Below are 22,982 nucleotides of genomic sequence, written 5' to 3'. Positions count from 1 at the left end.
CACATTTCACTTTACACTCGTAGTCTTTTAAGTACTGGGGTTTCTTCCTCGCTCTGTCTGGATAGCGTGGACTCTGACCATCTGAAGTCTCAATTTGCACATCTTGTGTCTCTTCTGAGTTTTGATCTTCCATCTTGGCTTTCGGCATGGGGTTTTCAAATCTCTCCCCATGAAGATCATCACTGTTTTCCAAATCTGTCTGAGTTTGGTGTTCGACTACACCTTTTGTAACACACTTGACTAATCTGTTTTTAAGAACTTTCCCAGTGTCTGGGTAGTAGACTAGGTATGCTGGACTATTTTTATCATACCCGACAAAAGTACCCTTTTCACATCTTGAGTCTAACTTTTTCTTGTTCTGTCTATATGCATAGCAAACAGATCCAAATTCTTTCATCTTTGAAAGATCAGGCTTTCTCCCAGTAAACATGTAGTGTGGAGTCTGTCCTACACGCTTATTGTAACACCTATTGCGAATGAGTAAGGGGCTGAAGTTTCATGTCTTATGGCGTTCTTACTGAGCAGTGACTGGAACTCTTTGGCTGTGAATTCTGTGCCATTATCTGACCTGACACACTTTATTTTCCCATAAGGGGCCACATCAGCAATAAACTTCTCAGTAGCTTTTACAGTATCACTCTTTGCTTTTAGGAAATACACAAAAACTGCCCCTGATTAATCATCCGTAAATGCTAGAGTATATCTGAACCCATCTTTCGCCTCTGGCTCAATAGGGCCAGCCAAATCAGTGTGCACAAGCTCAAGAGCCGCTTTTGCCTTTTCATCAGGCTCTCTGTTTCTGCTCTGAACAAATTTTCCCTGAGTGCAGATTTCACAGTTGAGGGTAGATTTGTCAATCTTACCTGTGATTTTCATTCCCTCTGTCACATTTTCTAACTTTGACACATCCTCAAAATTACAGTGGCCAAGAATTTTGTGCCATGTGTGAATATCATAGCACCCATGACACCCATCATCATTTTCATCACCTACAGTGTTAAGATAGTAAAGTCTATCGTACTCCTCGATGTCAAAAGTGGTACCGTTCTTGTGGATGAGCTTGTTACACCCCTGTCGAAAGTTGACTGAAGCTCTGTTGGCTGTCGCTGCTTTAACAGAGAAAATGTCCTGTGGAAACGACGGCACGTACAGCGCCTTCGTCAGCGTTGTTTTTACCCGACGACCCGTGTTGTTTCTCAGGTAAACCTCCGCTGCACCTCTCATCTCCGCGACACCATTCGTTCTTGTTCCGTCAGCCAGCTCCACGGAATGTTTTTCCGGTTTGAAAGTCTCGTCAAACTCCTTAAACTTCCCGATGTCCGTGACTATATGTGAGGTTGCTCCCGTATCAACCATCAGCCCTTTCTGTTTCAGTCCACTAACCTGACAGTCACTTATTCTGAATGCAAATGTGTGGCTTTCAGCATCTGTTGCTTGTTTCACATTGTCTCTTCTTTTTCGTCTGCAATTTGCGTCAGTATGAGTGGAGCTCTTGCAAAAACTACACCACTGTCTCCGTTCTTTGCGCTCTCCAGTAACGGTACATTCCCGGGCCTTGTGCCCTTTCTGGCCACAGTTGAAGCAGGTTATCTCGGTCCCTTTATCTCTCCCTCTTGGCCAGCTAACTTTAATGTTACTTGCCTTCATCACGTTGTCGTCAGTGGAAATGGCGCTAAACTTCTCGGTGCTTTCATAGCTCCTCAACTTGGTTTTGAACTTGCCAAAAGTTGTCGGCTTGTCACTCTGCGTTATGTGGATGGCAAACGGCTTAAATGATTCGGGCAAACCTTTCAGAATCATTGCAATCAACAGCCCATCACTTAAAGTCTCTTCAGCATTTCTCAGTGCTGTAATAGCCGTCTCAGCACGAATGATATAGTCCGTAACACTTTCGTCAGCGGCTTTCTGAAGAGAAGTTAGTTCAGTGTAGAGGCTAATCACACGTGGCTTCCCTTTACCTGTATAATGTCCTCAATATCTTCAACGCTTTTCTCCCATCATCTGCTGCTTCTCTCATTATCAGGGAAAGACTTTTATCATCCAAAACCTGTATCAATTCGGCGTAGGCTTCTTCATTTTTCTCTCCGTCTTCTTCATCTTCATCCACGCTCAATATGGCGGCCTTTAGCCCAAGCAAACGCAAGTGCCCCAAAAACTTTGTCTCCCATAACTCGTAGTTTTTTTCATCTCCGTCGAAATATAATCTATTCCATCGGCTTCCATGTTCCCTCCTGGGCCCATAACCTGTTGGTGCTGACATCTTCAGGACAGGAATACCGGTTTACTTAACGGAGGAATAAACACACATGTTCATCATTGGTGTTTTAACCAGAACAGGGGAAAATGCACTTTATTTATTTTCGCACATGCGCAGTCATACATCTCTCATAGGGCATGACTGTACCAGTGTAAGAACACAACTCAACAACATATTAGTCCACATGCCAACAATAAGTACATTAATTTCCAATGGAAAGCTGTGTTTGCCTTGCAACATTGATTTACAGTTGCTGTGTGTTCTGTGTGGTGCATAGATTGGATTTATCACCCTATCAAATCAAATTGTATTTGTCACATGCGCCAAATACCACAGCTGCAGTAGACCTTACAGTGAAATGCTTACTTACAAGCCCTTAACCAACAATGCCGTTTTAAGAAAAATAAGTGTTAAGTAAAAAATAGGCAGACGGCTTTGCAGAAATGGTAGCAGAAGGTGTATGTTGAACTTTTGTTGCGCAAAATGGTATGCAGCATTTTTGTGGATTTTTGTGCAACTACATACACCTTCTGCTACCATTTCTGCAAAGCCGTCTGCTTATTTATTTACTTAACACTTATTTTTCTTAAAACTGCATTGTTGGTTATGGGCTTGTAAGTAAGCATTTCACTGTAAGGTCTACTACACCTGTTGTATTTGGCGCATGTGACAAATACAATTTGATTTGATAGGGTGATAAATCCAATCTGCACCACACAGAACACATTGCAACTGTAAATCAATGTACTATCGGTGTGATCCAAGCACAATAGGTTTTGGTATACCAGAAGTACATTCAATTCCAGTAGAGCTGCGTTTGTCTTGCAGCCTTGCGTTGCAGAGGCAGCTGCAGTGCGTACTGTGTTGGATTTATTGAACGTATGCATCAAATTGCATGCTTAGACGGCTTGGTAGAAATGGTAGCAGAGGGTGAAGGTTGAACTTTTGTTGCACACATATCCAGATAATGCTGCATACCATTTTGCGTGTGTTTCACTGTCGGCATAAAGTACGTGGTAGGGAGTGGGGGAACGGACTCATGTACCAGCGCTTGTTGATGACGTATCAGTTATTCTAGCAGACGCAATGGAGGTAGAGGCAACAAATGAAGATTGCTCCTGGCTTCCTTTTATCCTTGATATTATAAAATGGTAAATCAATTCCGCTGCTTTTTTTATTGTGCATGTTCCCATACCCTTCACATAAAGCTTTTCGTTATGTGTACTCCTCTCGTGTGAGGCCAACGTTTGTAAGATAACGTTATTTAGTTAGCTAGAACCATGGTAACGCTACCCGGCTAGCTTACTAGCGATAGTTTGTTTTGATTGTGGCTTTGAAGTGTTAGGTATAGCTTAGCACATAATAGATGCAGTCAGAGCATAGGTGTAGCTGTCAAGGCCTCATGTGCCTTGTTACTTTAGTATGCACTTTCACACGGCATTATTATGACTAGATCTATAGCTAAGTAGCTTTGGTCCAGGGCGTTACGTGCTGCTTGCTAAGGCTGGGATCAGCGGCATCAACAAACTGTACTTCATAAGAAACCGCTATGTAAGCCTAAAGTCTTGTTGAAATATTTTCTCCCTTTCTAACAGCATGGATAAAGACAGTATGGATGTGAACCAAGAGCTGACCAAGCTAAAGACTAAGATTCAAGAGACCAGGGAGAAGATCCTAGCCATGCCTGAGATAGAGTCCAGTCCTGGGGAGCAGCAGGAGCAGCTGAAGACCATGAGAGAGAAGGTGGACACCAAGACACAGCTCCTACAAAAATACAAGGGCCTCTGTGTGTTTGACTCTCCCAAATCATAGAGGGATGGGGACAACATTATGGTGAATGGATTATCAGGGCATGGACAGAAAAGACTAAGTTTGGCATCCAAACAAATTTAGCTAGGTTTCACTGTTGTTTCACTTCAAGTTAAATAATGGTGAGTGCAGCATTCAGTTTGGTTTAACCAGGCTACAAAGACTGACCTTTTTATGCCAAATGTGTTCATCATTCAGTGAATTCATAGCTTGGCTTCTTTCAATGTAGGTAGGTACTGACTGTTTGATATAGGGCAATTGTAGAACATAATAATTATCAATAAGAAGTGTTAAATAGTGTATATTTAGCTGATTTTATTGTTGTATTGTAGAAATAAACACATTTCATTGGGCTTTTTTTTTGTTATTCTCAGTTATGTGGATGGTATCTGAAGTATTCGGTCATAACAATGATTGGTAGACATAGCAAAGCAAATTCCTGGAAAGGCCTAGGCTATTGAAGTACCAACACAAAGCAGTCATCTGCCAAGAGAGAACTCCATATTAATTAGCATTGTAATTACACGTTTCAGCCATTAAACCAAAGGGAAGAACAATGTTACAGAAGGCAGGGGAATTATTTATATTGGAACGCTTGTAGAAGATCATGTCTCAGTCTTTGCAGGATAGGTGTAATCAAGACATGCGTGTCACTTTTCTTGTATATGAATTTACAGGACAAGCTGAGCTAAAGGGGTAAGTTGAGTCACCCTATCATTTGACCAAATATTTAGGAAGAGGTCATCATTTCATGGAGTGTCAAGGAAGAAACCACATGAAAAAAGTGGTAAGAAAGTTAAGTCAGAAAAAAATATATATTTTTGCCAAGTCAAATTAATGTATTATGTTAGCGGTTTCATGATGCTTGTATCTAAACCAAAGGAGATGGTTTTAAGATTGTTTGATACATCAGTTGGGGTCTCTAACCTTCAATATGAGGTCTTAAACCCAGCATGAAGGTATATCCTTGTAGCTGTGTGGGCTAATATAGTTAAAATGTTTACCTTGGGGTAAGTTGAGACAATGGCAAGTTTTAAGTGTTTTCTTCCCAGGTGTAATTTATTTTACCTTTATTTAACTAGGCAAGTCAGTTAAGAACAAATTCTTATTTTCAATGACAGCCTAGGAACAGTGGGTTGACTGCCTTGTTCTGGGGCAGAACAACAGATTTTTGCCTTGTTAGCTCAGGTATTTGATCTTGCAACCTTTCGGTTACTAGTCCAATGCTCTAACCACTAGGCTACCTGCCGCCCCGAAGGCATCACTGGGATATGAGGTAACAACAAGGCCTGACCTATGTTAAAAGTGTTTTAAAAAGTACAAAGTGTTAAGCCTATGTTAAAAAATGCTTAAAATTATTCAAAGACAAAAAAGTGATTGTAATTGTGTTGAATTGTGTTTGGGAAGTAAAGATAGACATGGTTTTAAAAAGGTAGTAGTAATATTTCACTCAGTACAGAATTTGCAGGCGGCTTAACTTACCCTGTTCCGCGGCTCAGTTTACCCCATACCCGGGGTAAATTGTGCCATGAGACCACTTTTTTTGGACAAGCTATGAATTCTGATTATTTCCAGGGATGCACAACATCCTAAAAGATACAATATGTACATTACAGTTATTTAGCAGACGCTCTTATCCAGAGCGACTTACAGTAGTGAATACATACATTTAATTTCATGCATTTTTATTTTTATTTTTGTACTGGCCCCCCCGTGGGAATCAAACCCTCAACCCTGGCGTTGCAAACACCATGCTCTACCAACTGAGCCACAGGGAAGGTGTAGAAATCTTTGTTAAAAAGAATACTATATTTCAACATACCCCACTCTCCCATCCACAGGACGGGGCTGAATTTTATGTGTTGAGATGTTTCTGGTTGGATGAAGGTTTAGAACAGGACTACAGTATGTGCTTTAGTCTGGTAGGAAAGACTTGTTCTTTCTGTTGATGCTCTCTTGTAGGACATTACATGTACCAACTGTTATATTTTCTGTGTCATGGTGTGGGCAGAAGCATGTAGGCTTAGGATATACTTTCTTATCATGCTTTATTGTAGCATTTCACATGTTTGTGTTTGTCCCTAAGGAGTGTAATCTTTGAATTTTGCACCCCCCTTTGCCCTCAGAACTGTAACTCAGTAAAATCTTTGAAAATGTTGCAGGTTCCGTTTATATTTTTGTCCAGTATACTTTCCCACTGGGCACAGACATCAATTCAACATATATTCCATGTTGGTTTAATGTAATTTCATTGAAACTACGTGGAAACAACGTTGATTCAACCAGTGTGTGACCAGTGGATTGGTTAGGTCTATAATAAGCCGATAGTGCAAAAGGTGAAAAGCTGAGAAAGTGCATGGCCCTTTAATTATGTTCCCACATCCAAGTAGGCTAAATTCTTTCTCAATCTGTAAACTTGTGGTGTGGGATCATTTGGCTCTCAACTGTCTTGAATGCTAGACTGCTCATTGCAGCTTATTTCATGAATTCATGCTTTGGTGTTTAGCCTAGGTAGTTCCCCTAGATAAAGTATCTAGGCCTACTAGGTGCAGGGAGTGATGAGTGAATAGAGTGGGCCATTTCAAAACACTTGTGAGAAGAAAAGCATAAAGAAACAGAAGATTCAGATTTTTGTATTTATTTTTTTCCAGTTCTTTTTTTTCTTTACTTGCAAAAGTTGACGTCGACGTACAATAATAAATATACATTCACAATATAAAATTGTTCAGATTGCAACATTTAAGTTTAATTATCTGTTATAAAATGTATAACAAAATGTAAACAACATTCTTCACATTGTACTCCACGCCAGGAGTCTGTTTTCTCGCCTGTCTGTTAAGATGTCTAAACAACACATTTTACAGATTTGTTGTGAATAATTTCACAATATTTTAAGCCACATCACATAAGGCTCTGGTCTAACAGAACAAAGTAGCTAACATTCTTAAATGTCTCGCGGACATGTAACATGCGCTTCCACGTTTGTGGAGAGGTTGAATCTAGACAGTGTCATTGCGCCTGGAGCTCATAGGCTTTCGGCATCGCTGTTTCTCAAGTGTCCCCACTAAGGGCAACGGAAGCGGCATGGGCAGCCTTGCGCGCCCAAACCCCGTCTGTCAGGTGCATCACAAATGAAGCATATCCTTTTAGGTTACAATATCTTCCATAAGATTAATCTCACAGTCTTAGCTGATAATACATCTCTCTTTATCCTTTCCCTGCCCGCCACCGATTGCCTTCTCCTTTATGTACATCAAGTCACTGTGGACGCTCGGGCGCCGGGCGAATGGTGCCACGATGCCATACGCGTCTCCATCGTTTTTCTTGTTCTTATTTTTCAGTGACTTAGTGCGAAGCATGTCGCAGTACTGCACCGAGACCTTACGGTGGAGGTCCGGGCTCATCTCATTGGGTAGCTTGGCCATGGTGAATAGGGTCTGGAACATTTGGTCCACGTTGGTGTTGCGCTTGGCTGATATCTCAAAGTATGCGCACTGCTCATCTCCAGCCACCAACTGCTCAATCTCTTCACTCTGCACCTCCCGGTAAAACTCCCGGTCGCCCTTGTTGCCGCAGATAACCAGAGGCACGTCAACGTTCTCCTTGGTCTTGTTTTTTAGGCAAGACTTGGTCTCAATTATCTGTCGCTTGAGCCTCTGAACCTCCTGGAAGGAGTCTCTGTTGTCTAAGCTGAAGACCAGGATAAAGACATCACCTGAATGGAAACAAGAGAAAGAAGGGATTTAGTATCAGAGCTTCTATGAAACACAGTGACATATGCTACAGTATTTCAACGAGTAATAACTACAAAGACGCACAAATAGCGTTATTGAACATGCACACTATTTGAGTTGCAATAACCAGAGATGGAATAAGATATTTACCTGTCAGTATGGATAGTCTCCTCATGGCAGGGAATGGGTGGTTGCCTGAGGTATCCAATATGTCCAGTTGGTATACATCTCCCTTAATGCAGTACATTTTCCTGTGAAAGTCCTCTATGGTCGGCGTATACTGCTCATCGAATCTCCCGTTCAGAAACTGAGACACGATGGCTGTTTTGCCCACCTTGGTGGACCCCAAAATCACCATCCTACAACAGTTCTTCGCCGGTATATCAAAGTCGTTCTCTGAAGGCGACATTTTCTTGATCATAATTGTAAAGTAAGAGTGCGTAGAGTGGTTCCAATATGTGCTCACTCGTCGTTTCTTTTATTTTCAGCCAAAGTTGGATTCAACAGTTGGCGATCGTTTCAAGTTCTCAGTGCGCTCTGTTCAGTCTGTCTGAACTACGGGGACCGCCAGCTATTTAAGCAGAAAGCAGAGCCCTCCCCTCTTCCGACGTCACGGTACTCAATGCTCTATTGAGAGTAGAAGGGAAAGGGTAACAGGTGCCTGCTGATGCGTCTGTCAGTTCCAGGGAATACGAGACTATGAGAACTGCGTGACCAACTACCTTTGGGGACTGGGACAGATAAGCATTGTAGCTTGCACATAAGAAGAAAGCATTGAGCAGATAAGCATTAAACAAAGCATTACCTCGACTTAGACAGTTGGGCATATTTAACTATCTAGTCTACACTGAGTATACCAAACATTACGAAGAACAATAATATTGAGTCCCCCACCGCCATTTGCCCTCGGAACAGTCTCAATTCTTCAGGACATGGACTCTACTAGGTGTCGAAAGCATTCAACAGGGATGTTGGCCCATGTTGACTCCAATACTTCCCAGTTGTGTCAAGTTGGCTGGATGTCCTTTGGGTGGTGGACCATTCTTGATACACACGGGAAACTGTTGAGCATGAAAACCCAGCAGGGTTGCAGCTGTTGTGCAAATCAGTGCGCCTGGCACCTAAAACCATACCCCGTTCAAAGGCACTAACATTTTTTGTCTTGCCCGTTCACCCTCTGAATGGCACAGATACACAATCCATGTCTCAAAAATCCTTCTTTAACCTGTCTCCTCCCCTTCATATACATTGATTGAAGAGCATTTAACAAGTGACATAAGGGAGCATAGTTTTTTATCTGGATTCACCTGGTCAGTCTATGTCATGGAAAGAGCTGTTCTTATTTTTTGTACACTCAGTGTGTTGTGTGTAATGCTCGCTTTCTGCAATATTAGGCCTACTTTGTGAATAATTACACTCTTTCTGACATTTGGCCAGTATTTATTCTGTTTGGAATGATGTTGAACCTTGGACAATTTTAGTAATATCAAAACTAAAGAACAGAATCGAACATAATGTGACTCAAAATAGGCTGCAGTAACCTAGCCTTCTTCATACCAGGCATTCCCAATGCGTCAGAGCAGTAGGCCTACATAATCTGCGCTTTTACAATATATCTGTTTCAGATAGTGCTTTTAATTAAAAACTCCATGCACGTTCAGCCAGGTGGAAATTAAATTGTCATTCCAGACATTGCACTAAAGTAATTTCACTCAAGTGTAACAAAACGTAGTCTAGTGTTATTCAATTGTGCACTCAGATGATTACTATTAGGCTAACACTGATACAATTAATTATGCTAAAGGAATAGTTCACCCAAATGACAAAATTACATATTGGTTTCCTTACCCTGTAAGCAGTCTATGGACAAGGTATGACAACAATCCATGCTTTGGTTTTGTTTTCCTGACCACTGTTTCAAATGCTAACTGTTTAGCATTTGTGGCACAAATCCAATGCGAGTCAATAGTACCTTCATTAAGATTTTTGCACTTCATGTCCAATTCATCCTAAAAGTATATACAAATTGATTGTGTCACTCAAAGAAGTTACTTATAGATGTGATTTTGTAATTTGGGAGACTATCCCTTTCAGCTTTAATTCAATTATTTGAAATGTGCACTCCATTAATGCATTTGTGCATAGTTCTTCATTCAAGGCACCAGTCAAAAGAAGCCTCTCATGGAAGCGGAGAACATTTGTGTATTTACAAGGCCTACCACAAAGGGGCACTCATGTTACAACCAGCACAGGTGCTTTGGCAAACACATTGCAGTGAAATACAATTGTGCTTTGTGTGATTTATTAACCATAGAAGCAGTCAGTAAGAAATATGACACTTTGCAGCATTTAGTGTGTGGGTATGGCTGCATAATGCATAGTGTGTGTGTGTGTGTGTGTGTGTGTGTGTGTGTGTGTGTGTGTGTGTGTGTGTGTGTGTGTGTGTGTGTACACGTGTACATATGTGCTTACATGTTTTCCTGTATGTGTATATGTGCATGCATGTACCTGTGTCTCTATGACTATTTCAACCTGCACCTGCTCAAGGAAACTGTGTACTCATGTTAAGAACCCAATAATCAGTCTTCTCAGAAACCTAGAACTGAAATCTCCCATAATTGCATCAGCTGCTCGATTAGGTTCTGGGGGGAGACGTATGAGAAAAGATACTAACGAGACTAGCGAAGTCTCCACCCCTCTAAACAGAAACTCTCAGCCAAACCTAGTCAAAATGTCTCTTCCTTTTTCCGAAATTGAAAAGACGCAAACACACGAGAAATCGTGATTTGTCCAACTGATAAATGACGAAAACAAATCTTCAAACCGGAAACAAAGTTCTTTGTTAGTCATCGCATCCCACAGTCTGTTGATAGATGCTACGATACCATCCTATGTTACATGCGTCAGTCCACAAGAGATGAGGTATGTTACTTAAATCCCCTCTGAGTTGGAGGGGGGGCAGAAGCAACGTGCCTCTCAGAAAAACCCCTGGTGGGTGGTGAAACACAGAGGCACTGTGACCCAATGTATCCACGACCTGCCCTTGATGACCTATCCAGGGTCTCTCTGGTGCACAGGTCTCTAATGCAATACAGGCACGTAGCAATAGAACTCAGGGCCCCCAAAAAAACATCAGATGAAAGTGAACCTTTTAATCATGAGGCATTATACTTTTTATTTCATGTAATAGACTAGAACAAAACTATGCAGAAAATGGTTTTTATTTCTACTGTATAAATGTGATCTTGTATGTGTGTGAGAGAGAGAGATTCAGAAGAGACATTCAATCAGAGTAAAACAAAATAGCCATTTCCGATAGCATGGCAAAGGATTTCTAAGAAACAACATAACCAGTTAGGTAATGGTGGACACAGAGGGCCTTTATTACAGAGCAAAGACAAAGGGATGAGACAGAACATTGAAAGAGAGATGTGGTCACTCCAACCTCTCTTTAACACTGCGGGAGGGAACAAGGGAAGGAGACAGTGCCCAGACATGAAAGACAGCATCCAATTTTCTACTGCCATGTCCATCCTTCACGCCCTCGTTTTACACTACCAATGAGAGGAAGAAATTACATACATCCACTTTCCCTGTGATTGTGAAAATAAATGCACAGAGCGAGACCACGAAACACAAATCAAAAGGATGGCCAGACAGGCCATTTTAATGTCAGATAACGGTCTGTGACAGAAGGTGATAATGATACAGGTAACTGATTACTGGTCCAGAGGCGACGGAGGAGAACAATGTGGAACACCATATGTACAAAACAAATAGAGGACTTCAAACAGCCGGACTATCAAGGACTCTAGATGTGTGGGACTGACATTAGAAAAAAGTAGGCAGGGGACACACAGCTTTGTGCGTCAGCAGCTGTAGTCATGCTGGAGAATTGCTACACAGACAGTGATGGGAACACAACACTCATACTGGGAAGTTGCTCTGTACAAACATGGTTCCCACAAGCTGCAAAACATGGGGTGTCCAGAGTGCATGTTACCCCTATAAACACTGGCCAGCTGCTGGAAGCAGGAGGTGTGTTGACACAACAAACAACCAGACACACACTAGCATACCTTCAGTCATTGTTTGGGGTTTGACTGGAAGGGGTTGGTGGTTGCAGAGAAGGTATAACCAGACATTAAAAACTACCAGATACATTAACGTTTACCTCACCAATGGCCTTAAGGTGTTTGACCATGTCTGGAAGAGGTGAGTGCAGATCATGTATACAAGACACAATGCAATACATGGCCTTTCCCCTCAGCAATAGCCTTAAGGAATCTGCTGAACATAAAAAAAACTGACTGCGTAAGTTGTCTTACCTTCTCTGCATGAACCCATTCAACAGTAAACGGGATTAGCAACCTTACATTAAGAAGTGTACGTTTTCACATACTAACCTATTTTTCTCCTCATTCAGATAATTTTGCTGCTCCATCGATCGCTCCATACAGTGCCTTCGGAAAGTATTCAGACCCCTTGACTTATATCCACATTTCGTTACGTTACAACCTTATTCTAAAATGTATTTCATATTTTTTTTCTCTCATCAATCTACACACAATACCGCATAATGACAAAGCAAAAGCAGTTTTTTTGCAAATGTAATAAAACACAGAAACGTATTTTCAGTTCACTGCAGCAAGCGACTGGAACGAGCCGCAACAAAATGAAACTAGACAGTTTTATCTCAATCTCATCATTCAAAGACTCAATCGTGGACACTCTTACTGACAGTTGTGGCTGCTTTGTGTGATGTATTGTTGTCTCTACCTTCTTGCCCTTTGTGCTGTTGTCTATGCCCAATAATGTTTGTACCATGTTGTTGTCATGTTGTGTTGCTACCATGCTGTGTTGTCATATGTTGCTGCCTTGCTATGTTGTTGCCTGAGGTCTCTATTTATTTAGTGTTGTCTCTCTTGTCGTGATGTGTTTTGTCCTATATTTATATTTTATGTTATTTAAAGAAAATAAAAAAATTCCAGCCCCCATCCCCGCAGGAGGTATTTTGCCTTTTGGTAAGCCGTCATTGTAAATAAGAATTCGTTCTTGCCTAGTTAAATAAAGGTTAAATAACATACATTCACATAAGTATTCAGACCCTTTGCTATGAGACTCAAAATTGAGCTCAGATGCATCCTATTTCCATTGATCATCCTTGAGATGTTTCTACAACTTGATTGGAGTCCACCTGTGGTACATTCAATTGATTTGACATGGTTTTGAAAGTCACACACCTTTCTTTATAAGGTCCCACAGTTGACAGTGCAGGTCAGAGCAAAAACCAAGCCATGAGGTAGAAGGAATTGTCCGTAGAGCACAGATCTGGGGAAGGGTACCAAAACATTTCTGCAGCGTTGAAGGTCCCCAAGAACACAGTGGCCTCCATCATTCTTAAATGGAAAAAGTTTGGAAACACCAAGACTCTTCCTAGAGCTGGCCACCCGGCCAAACTGAGCAATTGGGGAGAAGGGCCTTGGTGTGGGTGGGGACCAAGAACCTGATGGTCACTGTGACAAAGCTCCAGAGTTCCTCTGTGGAGATGGGAGAACCTTCCAGAAGGACAACCATCTCTGCAGCACTCCACCAATCAGGCCTTTATGGTAGAGTGGCCAGATGGAAGCCACTCCTCAATAAAAGGCACATGACAGCCCTTTTGGAGTTTGCCAAAATGCACCTAAAGGACTCTCAGACCATGAGAAACAAGATTATCTGGTCTGATGAAACCCAGATTGAACTCTTTGGCATGAATGCCAAGCGTCAAGTCTGGAGGAAACCTGGCACCATCCCTACGGTGAAGCATGGTGGTAGCAGCATCATGCTGTGGGGATGTTTTTCAGTGGCACGGAGTGGGAGACTAGTCATGTCCAAGGAAAAGATGAATAGAGCAAAGTACAGAGAGATCCTTGATGAAAACCTGCTCCAGAGCGCTCTGGACCTCAGACTGGGGGCGACGGTTCACCGTTCAACAGGACAATGACCCTAAGCACACAGTCAAGAAAACGCAGGAGTGGCTTCGGGACAAGTCTCTGAATGTCCTTGAGTGGCCCAGCCAGGGCCTGGACTTGAACCCGATCAAACATCTCTGGCGAGATCTGAAAATAGCTGTACAGCGACACTCCCCATCCAACCTGACAGAGCTTGAGAGGATCTGCAGAGAAGAATGGGAGAAACTCCCCTATACAAGTGTGCCAAGCTTGTAGCGTCATACCTAAACCGACTTGAGGCTGTAATCACTGCCATAGGTGCTTCAACAAATTACTGAGTAAAGGGTGTGAATACTTATGTAAATATGATTTTTCTGTTTTTTATTTGTAATACAGTTGCAAAAAAAATCTAAAAACCCAGTTTTTGCTTTGTCATTATTGGGTTTTATGTGTTGCTTGATGAGGTGAAAAAAACATTTTAACCTGTTAGGGCTAGGGGGCAGTATTGACACGGCCGGATAAAAAACGTACCCGATTTAATCTGGTTACTACTCCTGCCCAGTAACTAGAATATGCATATAATTATTGGCTTTGGATAGAAAACACACAAAAGTTTCTAAAACTGTTTGAATGGTGTCTGTGAGTATAACAGAACTCAAATGGCAGGCCAAAACCTGAGAAGATTCCATGCAGGAAGTGGCCTGTCTGACAAGTTGTGTTTCATCTTGGCTCTTTTTATTGAAGACTGAGGATCTTTGCTCTAACGTGACACTTCCTACGGCTCCCATAAGCTCTCAGAGCCCGGGAAAAAGCTGAACGATATCGAGGCAGCCTCTGGCTGAAACACATTATTGCTTTTGGCAAGTGGCCGATCAGAGTACTATGGGCTTAGGCGCATGCCCGAGTCGACCCCATGCTTTATTTTCTTTCGTCTGTTTACCTAAACGCAGATTCCCGGTCGGAATATTATCGCTTTTTTTATCAGAAAAATGGCCTAAAAATTTTAAACAGCGGTTGACATGCTTCGAAGTACGGTAATGGAATATTTAGAATTTATTTGTCACGAATTGCGCCATGCTCGTCACCCTTATTTACCCTTTCGGATAGTGTCTTGAACGCACGAACAAAACGCCGCTGTTTGGATTTAACTATGGATTATTTTGAACCAAACCAACATTTGTTATTGAAGTAGAAGTCCTGGGAGTGCATTCTGACGAAGACAGCAAAGGTAATAACATTTTTCTTATAGTAAATCTGACTTTGGTGAGTGCTAAACTTGCTGGGTGTCTAAATAGCTAGCCCTGTGATGCCGGGCTATCTACTGAGAATATTGCAAAATGTGCTTTCACCGAAAAGCTATTTTAAAATCGGACACATCGAGTGCATAGAGGAGTTCTGTATCTATAATTCTTAAAATAATTCTTATGCTTTTTGTGAACGTTTATCGTGAGTAATTTAGTAAATTCACCGGCAGTGTTCGGTGGGAATGCTAGTCACATGCTAGTCACATGCTAATGTAAAAAGCTGGTTTTTGATATAAATATGAACTTGATTGAACAAAACATGCATGTATTGTATAACATAATGTCCTAGGGTTGTCATCTGATGAAGATCATCAAAGGTTAGTGCTGCATTTAGCTGTGGTTTGGGTTTATGTGACATTATATGCTAGCTTGAAAAATGGGTGTCTGATTATTTCTGGCTGGGTACTCTGCTGACATAATCTAATGTTTTGTTTTCGTTGTAAAGCCTTTTTGAAATCGGACAGTGTGGTTAGATTAACGAGAGTCTTGTCTTTAAAATGGTGTAAAATAGTCATATGTTTGAAAAATTGAAGTTTTTGCATTTTTGAGGTTTTTGAATAACGCGCCACGGGATTACACTGGCTGTTACGTAGGTGGGACGATTTGGTGCCACCTACCCTAGAGAGGTTAATCAATTTAACAATAAGGCTGTAATGTAACAAAATGTGGAAAAAGTCAAGGGGTCTGAATACTTTCCGAATGCACTGTACATGCAGTCTGAAACTGCCATCCTAGAAGTAATTTGTGCTGACTTCAAAATGAGGGGCGTTGTACAAAACAATTAAATCAGCAATTGGATCTTCTCTGATCAATCATAGTATCGAATTCAATGACATTATTCATGTAGGCTGTCTCTGGCCAAACGTTCCCTATTCAACAAGACGTCAGGGAGGAACGCATATCCATACTCATCGTGGAGAAGAAACACTACTGGGCATGTTTTTTTAAACATGTTTAGTCATTTAGCAGACGCTCTTATCCAGAGCGACTTACAGCAGTGAATGCATACGTTTCATACATTTTTTATTCCGTACTGGTCCCCCATGGGAATCGAACCCACAACCCTGGCGTTGCAAACACCATGCTCTACCAACTGAGCCACACGGGACCCATGTCATTTGGCTGGAGTGATGTGGATGGGCAGAATGTGTGTATGCCTGTGACTGTTTGTGTGTGACTACCTGATTGCACTCGTAACCCAGTGAACTAAATAACAAGTAGACTTCATAATTACATACTATTATTCAAATAATAATACACTACGTGATCCAAAGGTGTGTGGACACCTGCTCGTCTAACATCTCATTCCAAAATCATGGGTATTAATATGGAGTTGTTACCCCTTTGCTGCTATAACAGCCTAAGCTCTTCTGGGAAGGCTTTCCACTAGATGTTGGAACATTGCTGTGGAGACTTGCTTCTATTCAACCACAAGAGCATGAGCTCGGGCATAGTAAGGTCGGGCGATAAGGCCTGGCTCGTAGTCGGCGTTCCAATTCATCCCAAAAGTGTTTGATGGGGTTGCTGTCAGGGCTCTGTGCAGGCCAGTCAGGTTCTTCCACACTAATCTCGACAAACCATTTCTGTATGGACCTTGCTTTGTGCACGGGGGCATTGTCATGTTGAAACAGGAAAGAGCCTTCCCAAAACTGTTGTCACAAAGTTGGAAGCCCAGAATCATCTAGAATGTCATTGTATGCTGTAGAGTTAAGATTTCCCTTCACTGGAACTAAGGGGCCTAGCCCAAACCATGAAAAACAGACCCAGACCATTATCCCTCCTCCATCAAACTTAACAGTTGTCACTATGCATTTGGTCAGGTAGCGTTCTCCTGGTAACCGCCAAACCCAGATTTGTCCGTCGGACTGCCAAATGGTGAAGAGTGATTCTTCACTCCAGAGAAAGCGTTTCCACTGTTCCAGAGTCCAATGGTGGTCGTCCCTTACATACTATTATGTAATAAAAGCTGATGGGATCCTGCTTTTAATATAGGCCATCACTCTGTTTTCTCACGCAATTGCATATCCTATAGAAATGTTGCCATGAGCTCATGGGCTCTTATGAAGTGTTTGATCAGATTTTCGAATACATTGGCACTGATGTCAGAGTGATTAGCGGGACAACAGAGTGCTGAGTACCAGGCAGTTAGCAAGTTTGATAGGCTACTACTAACCCTCAGCAGCAATTACCATGACTAAATGGTCACGTGGAATTTGACTGCCGTCATGACTTGTGACCGCCGGTGTGGCGATAATACAGTCACCTTAACAGCCCTACCTATGGTCCATCTTCAGTTTTTCTGTCACGCCCTGACCTTAGAGTTCCTTTTTATGTCTCTATTTTGGTTTGGTCAGGGCGTGAGTTGGGGTGGGCATTCTATGTTCCCTATCTATGTTTTGTATTTCTTTGGTTTTTGGCCTGGTATGGTTCTCAATCAGGACAGCTGTCTATCGTTGTCTCTGATTGGGAGCCATACTTAGGTAGCCCTTTTTCCACCTGTCTTTTGTGGGAAGTTGTTTTTGCATTGCTGTGAGTAGCCTGCGAAACTGTTCGTTCGTTGTGTTGCTTCTTGTTTTGGTTTTTGCTGGTTCACCGTTTATATTAAAGTATGATGAACCCAACCCACGCTGCGCCTTGGTCTCATTCCAACAACGGACGTTACATTCTCCGAGATAATTTCTCTCACGCCGTCCAGAACTCATGTGGAGATTTTGCAATTCTGTCCACAACCATCTTGTTCCACCTTAATTTTCTCTCGAGATAATCAGGCATTCACATACAGAACTAATGTCCTCTCTCAATGACTTACAGATTGCTGTCATCTTAGACAAAACTGAAACGGCGCAGGAGAAGATGGCTGATGTTTTACGTGCTCCTAACTGATTGTGTTGTACCTTATTTTTGAAACTTATTTTGTACATAATGTTGCTGCTACCGTCTCTTATGACCGAAAATAACTTCTGGGCATCAGAACTACGATTACTCACCACGAGCTGGCAGAAACTTTTTTTTCCCTTTAACGAGTCCGACGTGCTCGATGTGAAAGACATACTGCTTTCCTGGGAATAGGCCCAAATCCCTGTAATTTACATGAAGAGACAACAGAGAAAAAGAGGACGGAGTTCTGGCTGCCTTCTGAGAATTCGTAGGCGATCGAATATACCCCCTGCCTTCCGTTCTTCTAGCTAACGTGCAATCATTGGAAAATAAAATAGACAACCAACGAGGAAGATTAAACTACCAACGGGACATTAAAAACTGTAATATCTTATGATTCATGGAGTCGTGGCTGAACGACGACATTATCAACATACAGCTGGCTGGTTATACGCAGTATCGGCAGGATAGAACAGCGCCGTCTGGTAAGACAAGGAGTGGCGGACTATGCATATATGTAAGTAACGGCTGGTGCACGATATCTAAGGAAGATAGTGTGGTCTATCTACCTAGAGAGTTTTCATCTGTATTTTTCGTAGCTGTCTACTTTGTAGCTGTCTACATACCACCACAGACCGATGCTGGCACTAAGACAGCACTCAATGAGCTGTATTCAGACATAAGCAAACAGGAAAATGCTCATCCAAAGGCGGAGCTCCTAGTGGCCGTGGACTTTAATGCAGGGAAACTTAAATCTGTTTTACCAAATTTCTATCAGCATATAAATGTGGAACCAGAGGGGAAAAAAACTCTAGAACACCTTTACGCATCTCTGTGTGTTAGTATAAAGCTCTCCCTCGCCCACCATTTGGCAAATCTGACCATAATTCTATTATTATTTCTGCTTACAAGCAAAAATTAAAGCAGGAAGCACCTGTGACTCGATCAATAAAAAAGTGGTCAGATCAAGCAGATGCTAAGCTACAGGACTGTTTTGCTAGCACAGACTGGAATATGTTTATTCCTATGGCATTGAGGAGTACATCAATCATTGGCTTCATCAATAAGTGCATCAATGACGTCATCCCCACAGTGACCATATGTACATTCCCCAACCAGAAGCCATGGATTACAGGCAACATCCGCACTGAGCTAAAGGCTAGAGCAGCCGCTTTGAAGGAGGACTCTAACCCGGAAGCTTATAAGAAATCTCGCTATGTCCTCCGATGAACCATCAAACAGGCAAAGTGTCAATACATGACCACGATCGGATCATACTACATCGGCTCTGATGCTCGTCGGATGTGGCAGGGCTTGCAAACCATTACAGACTACAAAGAGAGGCACAGCCGAGAGCTGTCAGTGACACGAGCCTACCAGACAAGCTAAACTACTTCTATGCTCACTTTGAGGCAAATAACACTGAAACATGCATGAGAGCACCAGCTTTTCCAGACGACTGTTTGATCACGCTCTCCACAGCAGATATGAGTAAGACCTTTAAACAGGTCAATATTCACAAGGCCGCAGGGCCAGACAGATTACCAGGATGTGTTCTGCGAGTATGCGCTGGCCAACTGGCAAGTGTCTTCACTGACATTTTCAACCTCTCCCTGTCCGAGTCTGTAATGCCAACATGTTTTAAGCAGACCACCATAGTCCCTGTGCCCAAGAACACTAAGTTAACCTGTCTAAATGACTACTGACCCAAAGCACTCACGTCTGTAGCCATGAAGTGCTTTGAAAGGCTGGTCATGGCTCACTTCAACACCATTATCCCAGAAACCCTAGACCCACACCAATTTGCATACCGCCCTAACAGATCCACAGATGATGCAATCTCTATTGCACTCCACACTGCCCTTTCCCACCTGGACAAAAGGAACACCTATGTAAGAATACTATTCATTGACTACAGCTCAGCGTTCAACACCATAGTGGCCTCAAAGCGCATCAATTAACTAATGACCCTGGGACTAAACACCTCCCTCTGCAACTGGATCCTGGACTTCCTGATGGGCTGCCCCCAGGTGGTAAGGGTAGGTAACAACACATCCACCATGCTGATCCTCAACACAGGGACCCCTCAGGGGTGTGTGCTCAGTCCCCTCTTGTACTCCCTGTTCACTCATGACTGCACAGCCAGGCACGACTCCAACACCATCATTAAGTTTCTTGATGACACAAAAGTGGTAGGCCTGATCAGCGACAACGACGAGACAGCCTGTAGAGACCTGGCCGTGTGGTGCCAGGACAACAACCTCTCCCTCAACGTGATCAAGATAAAGGAGATGATTGTGAACTACAGGAAAAGGAGGACCGAGCACGCCCCCTTTCTCAATGACGGGGCTGTGGTGGAGAAGGTTGAGAGCTTCAAGATCCTTGGTGTCCACATCACCAACAAACTAACATGGTCCAAGCACACCAAGACAGTCTCGAAGAGGGCACGACAAAACGTCTTCCCCCTCAGGAGACTGAAAAGATTTGGCATTGGTTCTCCGATCCTCAAAAGGTTCTAGATCTGCACCATCGAGAGCATCCTGACCGGTTGCATCACTGCCTGGCATGGTAACTGCTACAGAGACGCTACAGAGGGTAGTGCGTACAGTCCATTACATCACTGGGGCCAAGCTTCCTGCCATCCAGGACCTCTATACCAGGCGGTGTCAGAGGAAAGCCCTAAAAATTGTCAAAGACTCCAGCCACCCTAGTCGTAGACTGTTCTCTCTGCTAACGCACGGCAAGTGGTACCATAGTGCCAAGTCTAGGTCCAAGAGGCTTCCTGGTTTTCTAACAATTGAAGACTCATTTTTCTGCATGAGGGCTATGATTAGTTAGGGAGCATTAGTTAGGGAGTTTCTGATACATATTTTCTCCACTGAGTCCCCTTGATATACCTGCACATGTGTATTTTGAGACAGTAGGTGTTAATTGATTATATCTACGTGTCCCTCTGTTGATGACCTGTGTGGTGTGTCATCCAAAGACAGGCAGCTAAAAAGCATGTGTCTGTTCTATTTCACTGGGTTGCTAATGAGTTGCTATCTCTTACTCTCACACACCCACGCACCAACGCTCCTCCGCACGCACAAACACACACACACACACACACACACACACACACACACACACACACACACACACACACACACACACACACACACACACTCCCCCGCACACAAACTCGCACACACACACACAAACACATGACTAGTCGTCCAGTGAGCGGGGAAATTCGCAGCTGGCCCACACACACGCAATTGGCATAATGCCAGTAGCCGCTTGTAGATTTAACAGCTTCAAAGCAGTTCCACCTTCGACAACGCCAAACAAAAGCAATGGTAAGCTATGCGTTTGTCGGTTACCACGGGTTACTGCTGATCTGATTTAATCCTGGCATAAACTCACTCCAGGAGATTAAACAACTCCATCAATAATTTGTACATTTAATTGATTTCATTCAGGCATTATGCAAGTCACTTGGAATAGCTCGAGTGCTAGTTTTACTACAGCAACAAAACAGTGGATGTGTTGTCATTCTGTAAGTGAGAGTCTGTCCTGCTTCTTCTTCATTTTTGCTTGCAACACTGCGCTCTCTGTCGATAGACGGCCTTGGTGAAAGGTCTGCAAATACCAGAGAATAAACACATAATAGAATCATAAATGGGGGAAGAGAGTAATACGGCTACTCCACCGTACCAGCCCGTGCCTGGAGCCTGTGTCTGTTCCCCGGAAGAGTGAGGGTGTGTAAAAGTTGTCCCTCTTCCTGCCTGTTATCCATTGCTGCACGCATGGATACACAGTGTTCTGCACCATTGACCCCCCAGTCACTCCCCGTAAAGCCCCATCCTGTACAGACAGATGACTGCTGGGACAGGTGTAGCGGCCAAAACTATATTGACCTTCTCTCCCTCTTCTCCCTCCCTCTCTTCTGTCACTGCTCCTTATAAAACACTGGAGTAAAAAGTTACTAATGCCCACCCAGCTATGGATAATGGAGACTAATTAGCATCTGGATTTACATCAGGGATCATTCAATGGACTGACAACAGGTAGGTACAGACCGGAGAGTGATATGTAGCATGTTTTGATTGGGATAGACAAGGGCAGGTACAGTAAACAGAGTTACATCTTTTTCTACTAGCCTGAATAAGAGTGGGTGGAAGAAGGAAATCAAATATTGAGTGAGATTCGGGATGGCTTTAATCAGACCTGAAAATGAGTTAACAACACTAATATCTGTGAATGATTCTCTGGTCTGATGAAACCAAGATTGAACTCTTTGGCCTAAATGCCAAGCATCACATCTGGAGGAAACCTGGCACCATTCCTATGGTGAAGCATGGTGGTGGCAGCATCATGCTGCGGGGATGTTTATCAGCGGCAGGGACTGGGAGACTAGTCAGGATCGAAGGAAAGATCAACAGAGCAAAGTACAGCGAGATCCTTGATAAAAAACCTGCTCCAGAGCTCTTTGGACCTCAGACTGGGGCTAAGGTTCACCTTCCAACAGGACAACGACACAAAACACAGCCAAGATAGTGCAGGAGTGGCTTCGGGACAAGTCTCTAAATGTCCTTGAGTGGCCCAGCCAGAGCCCTGACTTGAAGCCGATCGAACATCTCTAGAGAGACCGGAAAATAGCTGTGAAGCGACGCTCCCCATCCAACCTGACAGAGCTTGAGAGGATCTGCAGAGAAGAAAGGGAGAAACTCCCCAAATACAGGTGTAGAATCATATCGAAGAAGACTCAAGGCTGTAATCGCTGCCAAAGGTGCTTCAACAAAGTACTGAGTAAAGGGTCTGATGCTATATTTTAAAAAAAATTATACATATGCAAACATTTCTAAAAACCTGTTTTTGATTTGTTATTATTTGGTATTGTGTGTAGAAAAAACAAACAATTTAATACATTTTAGAATAAGGCTGTAATGTAACAAAATGTGGAAAAAGTCAAGGGGCCTGAACACTTTCCGAATGCACTGTGTGTGTTCCGCTCTTAATGTCCGGTCTGGTATGTTATTCAAAGACAGGCAGCTAAAAAGCATGTGTCTGATTTATGTCACTG

At 42.8% G+C, this 22,982-nt stretch overlaps 2 protein-coding genes across 2 annotated transcripts; one reads left to right on the top strand and one right to left on the bottom strand.

Annotated features, from left to right (window-relative positions):
- The first annotated feature begins 3,157 nt into the window (after positions 1-3,157).
- On the top strand, positions 3,158-4,419 carry LOC106589335 (mediator of RNA polymerase II transcription subunit 9). The gene is made up of 2 exons (XM_014179179.2): positions 3,158-3,408; positions 3,853-4,419. The coding sequence occupies exons 1-2, from the start codon at positions 3,344-3,346 to the stop codon at positions 4,067-4,069; spliced, it is 282 nt and encodes a 93-aa protein (XP_014034654.1). The 5' UTR covers positions 3,158-3,343; the 3' UTR covers positions 4,070-4,419.
- A 2,269-nt stretch (positions 4,420-6,688) lies between these two features.
- LOC106589334 (dexamethasone-induced Ras-related protein 1) lies at positions 6,689-8,369 on the bottom strand. Its single transcript, XM_014179178.2, has 2 exons — positions 7,951-8,369; positions 6,689-7,781 (listed from the first exon to the last, which is right to left on the bottom strand). Exons 1-2 carry the CDS (start codon positions 8,219-8,221, stop codon positions 7,252-7,254), a joined length of 801 nt encoding a protein of 266 aa, XP_014034653.1. The 5' UTR covers positions 8,222-8,369; the 3' UTR covers positions 6,689-7,251.
- Positions 8,370-22,982: the final 14,613 nt, after the last annotated feature.

The sequence above is a fragment of the Salmo salar genome, chromosome ssa28, assembly GCF_905237065.1.
Source record: "Salmo salar chromosome ssa28, Ssal_v3.1, whole genome shotgun sequence".
NCBI classification, from domain to species: domain Eukaryota; kingdom Metazoa; phylum Chordata; class Actinopteri; order Salmoniformes; family Salmonidae; genus Salmo; species Salmo salar.
This window is presented reverse-complemented; position numbering and strand designations above follow the sequence as displayed.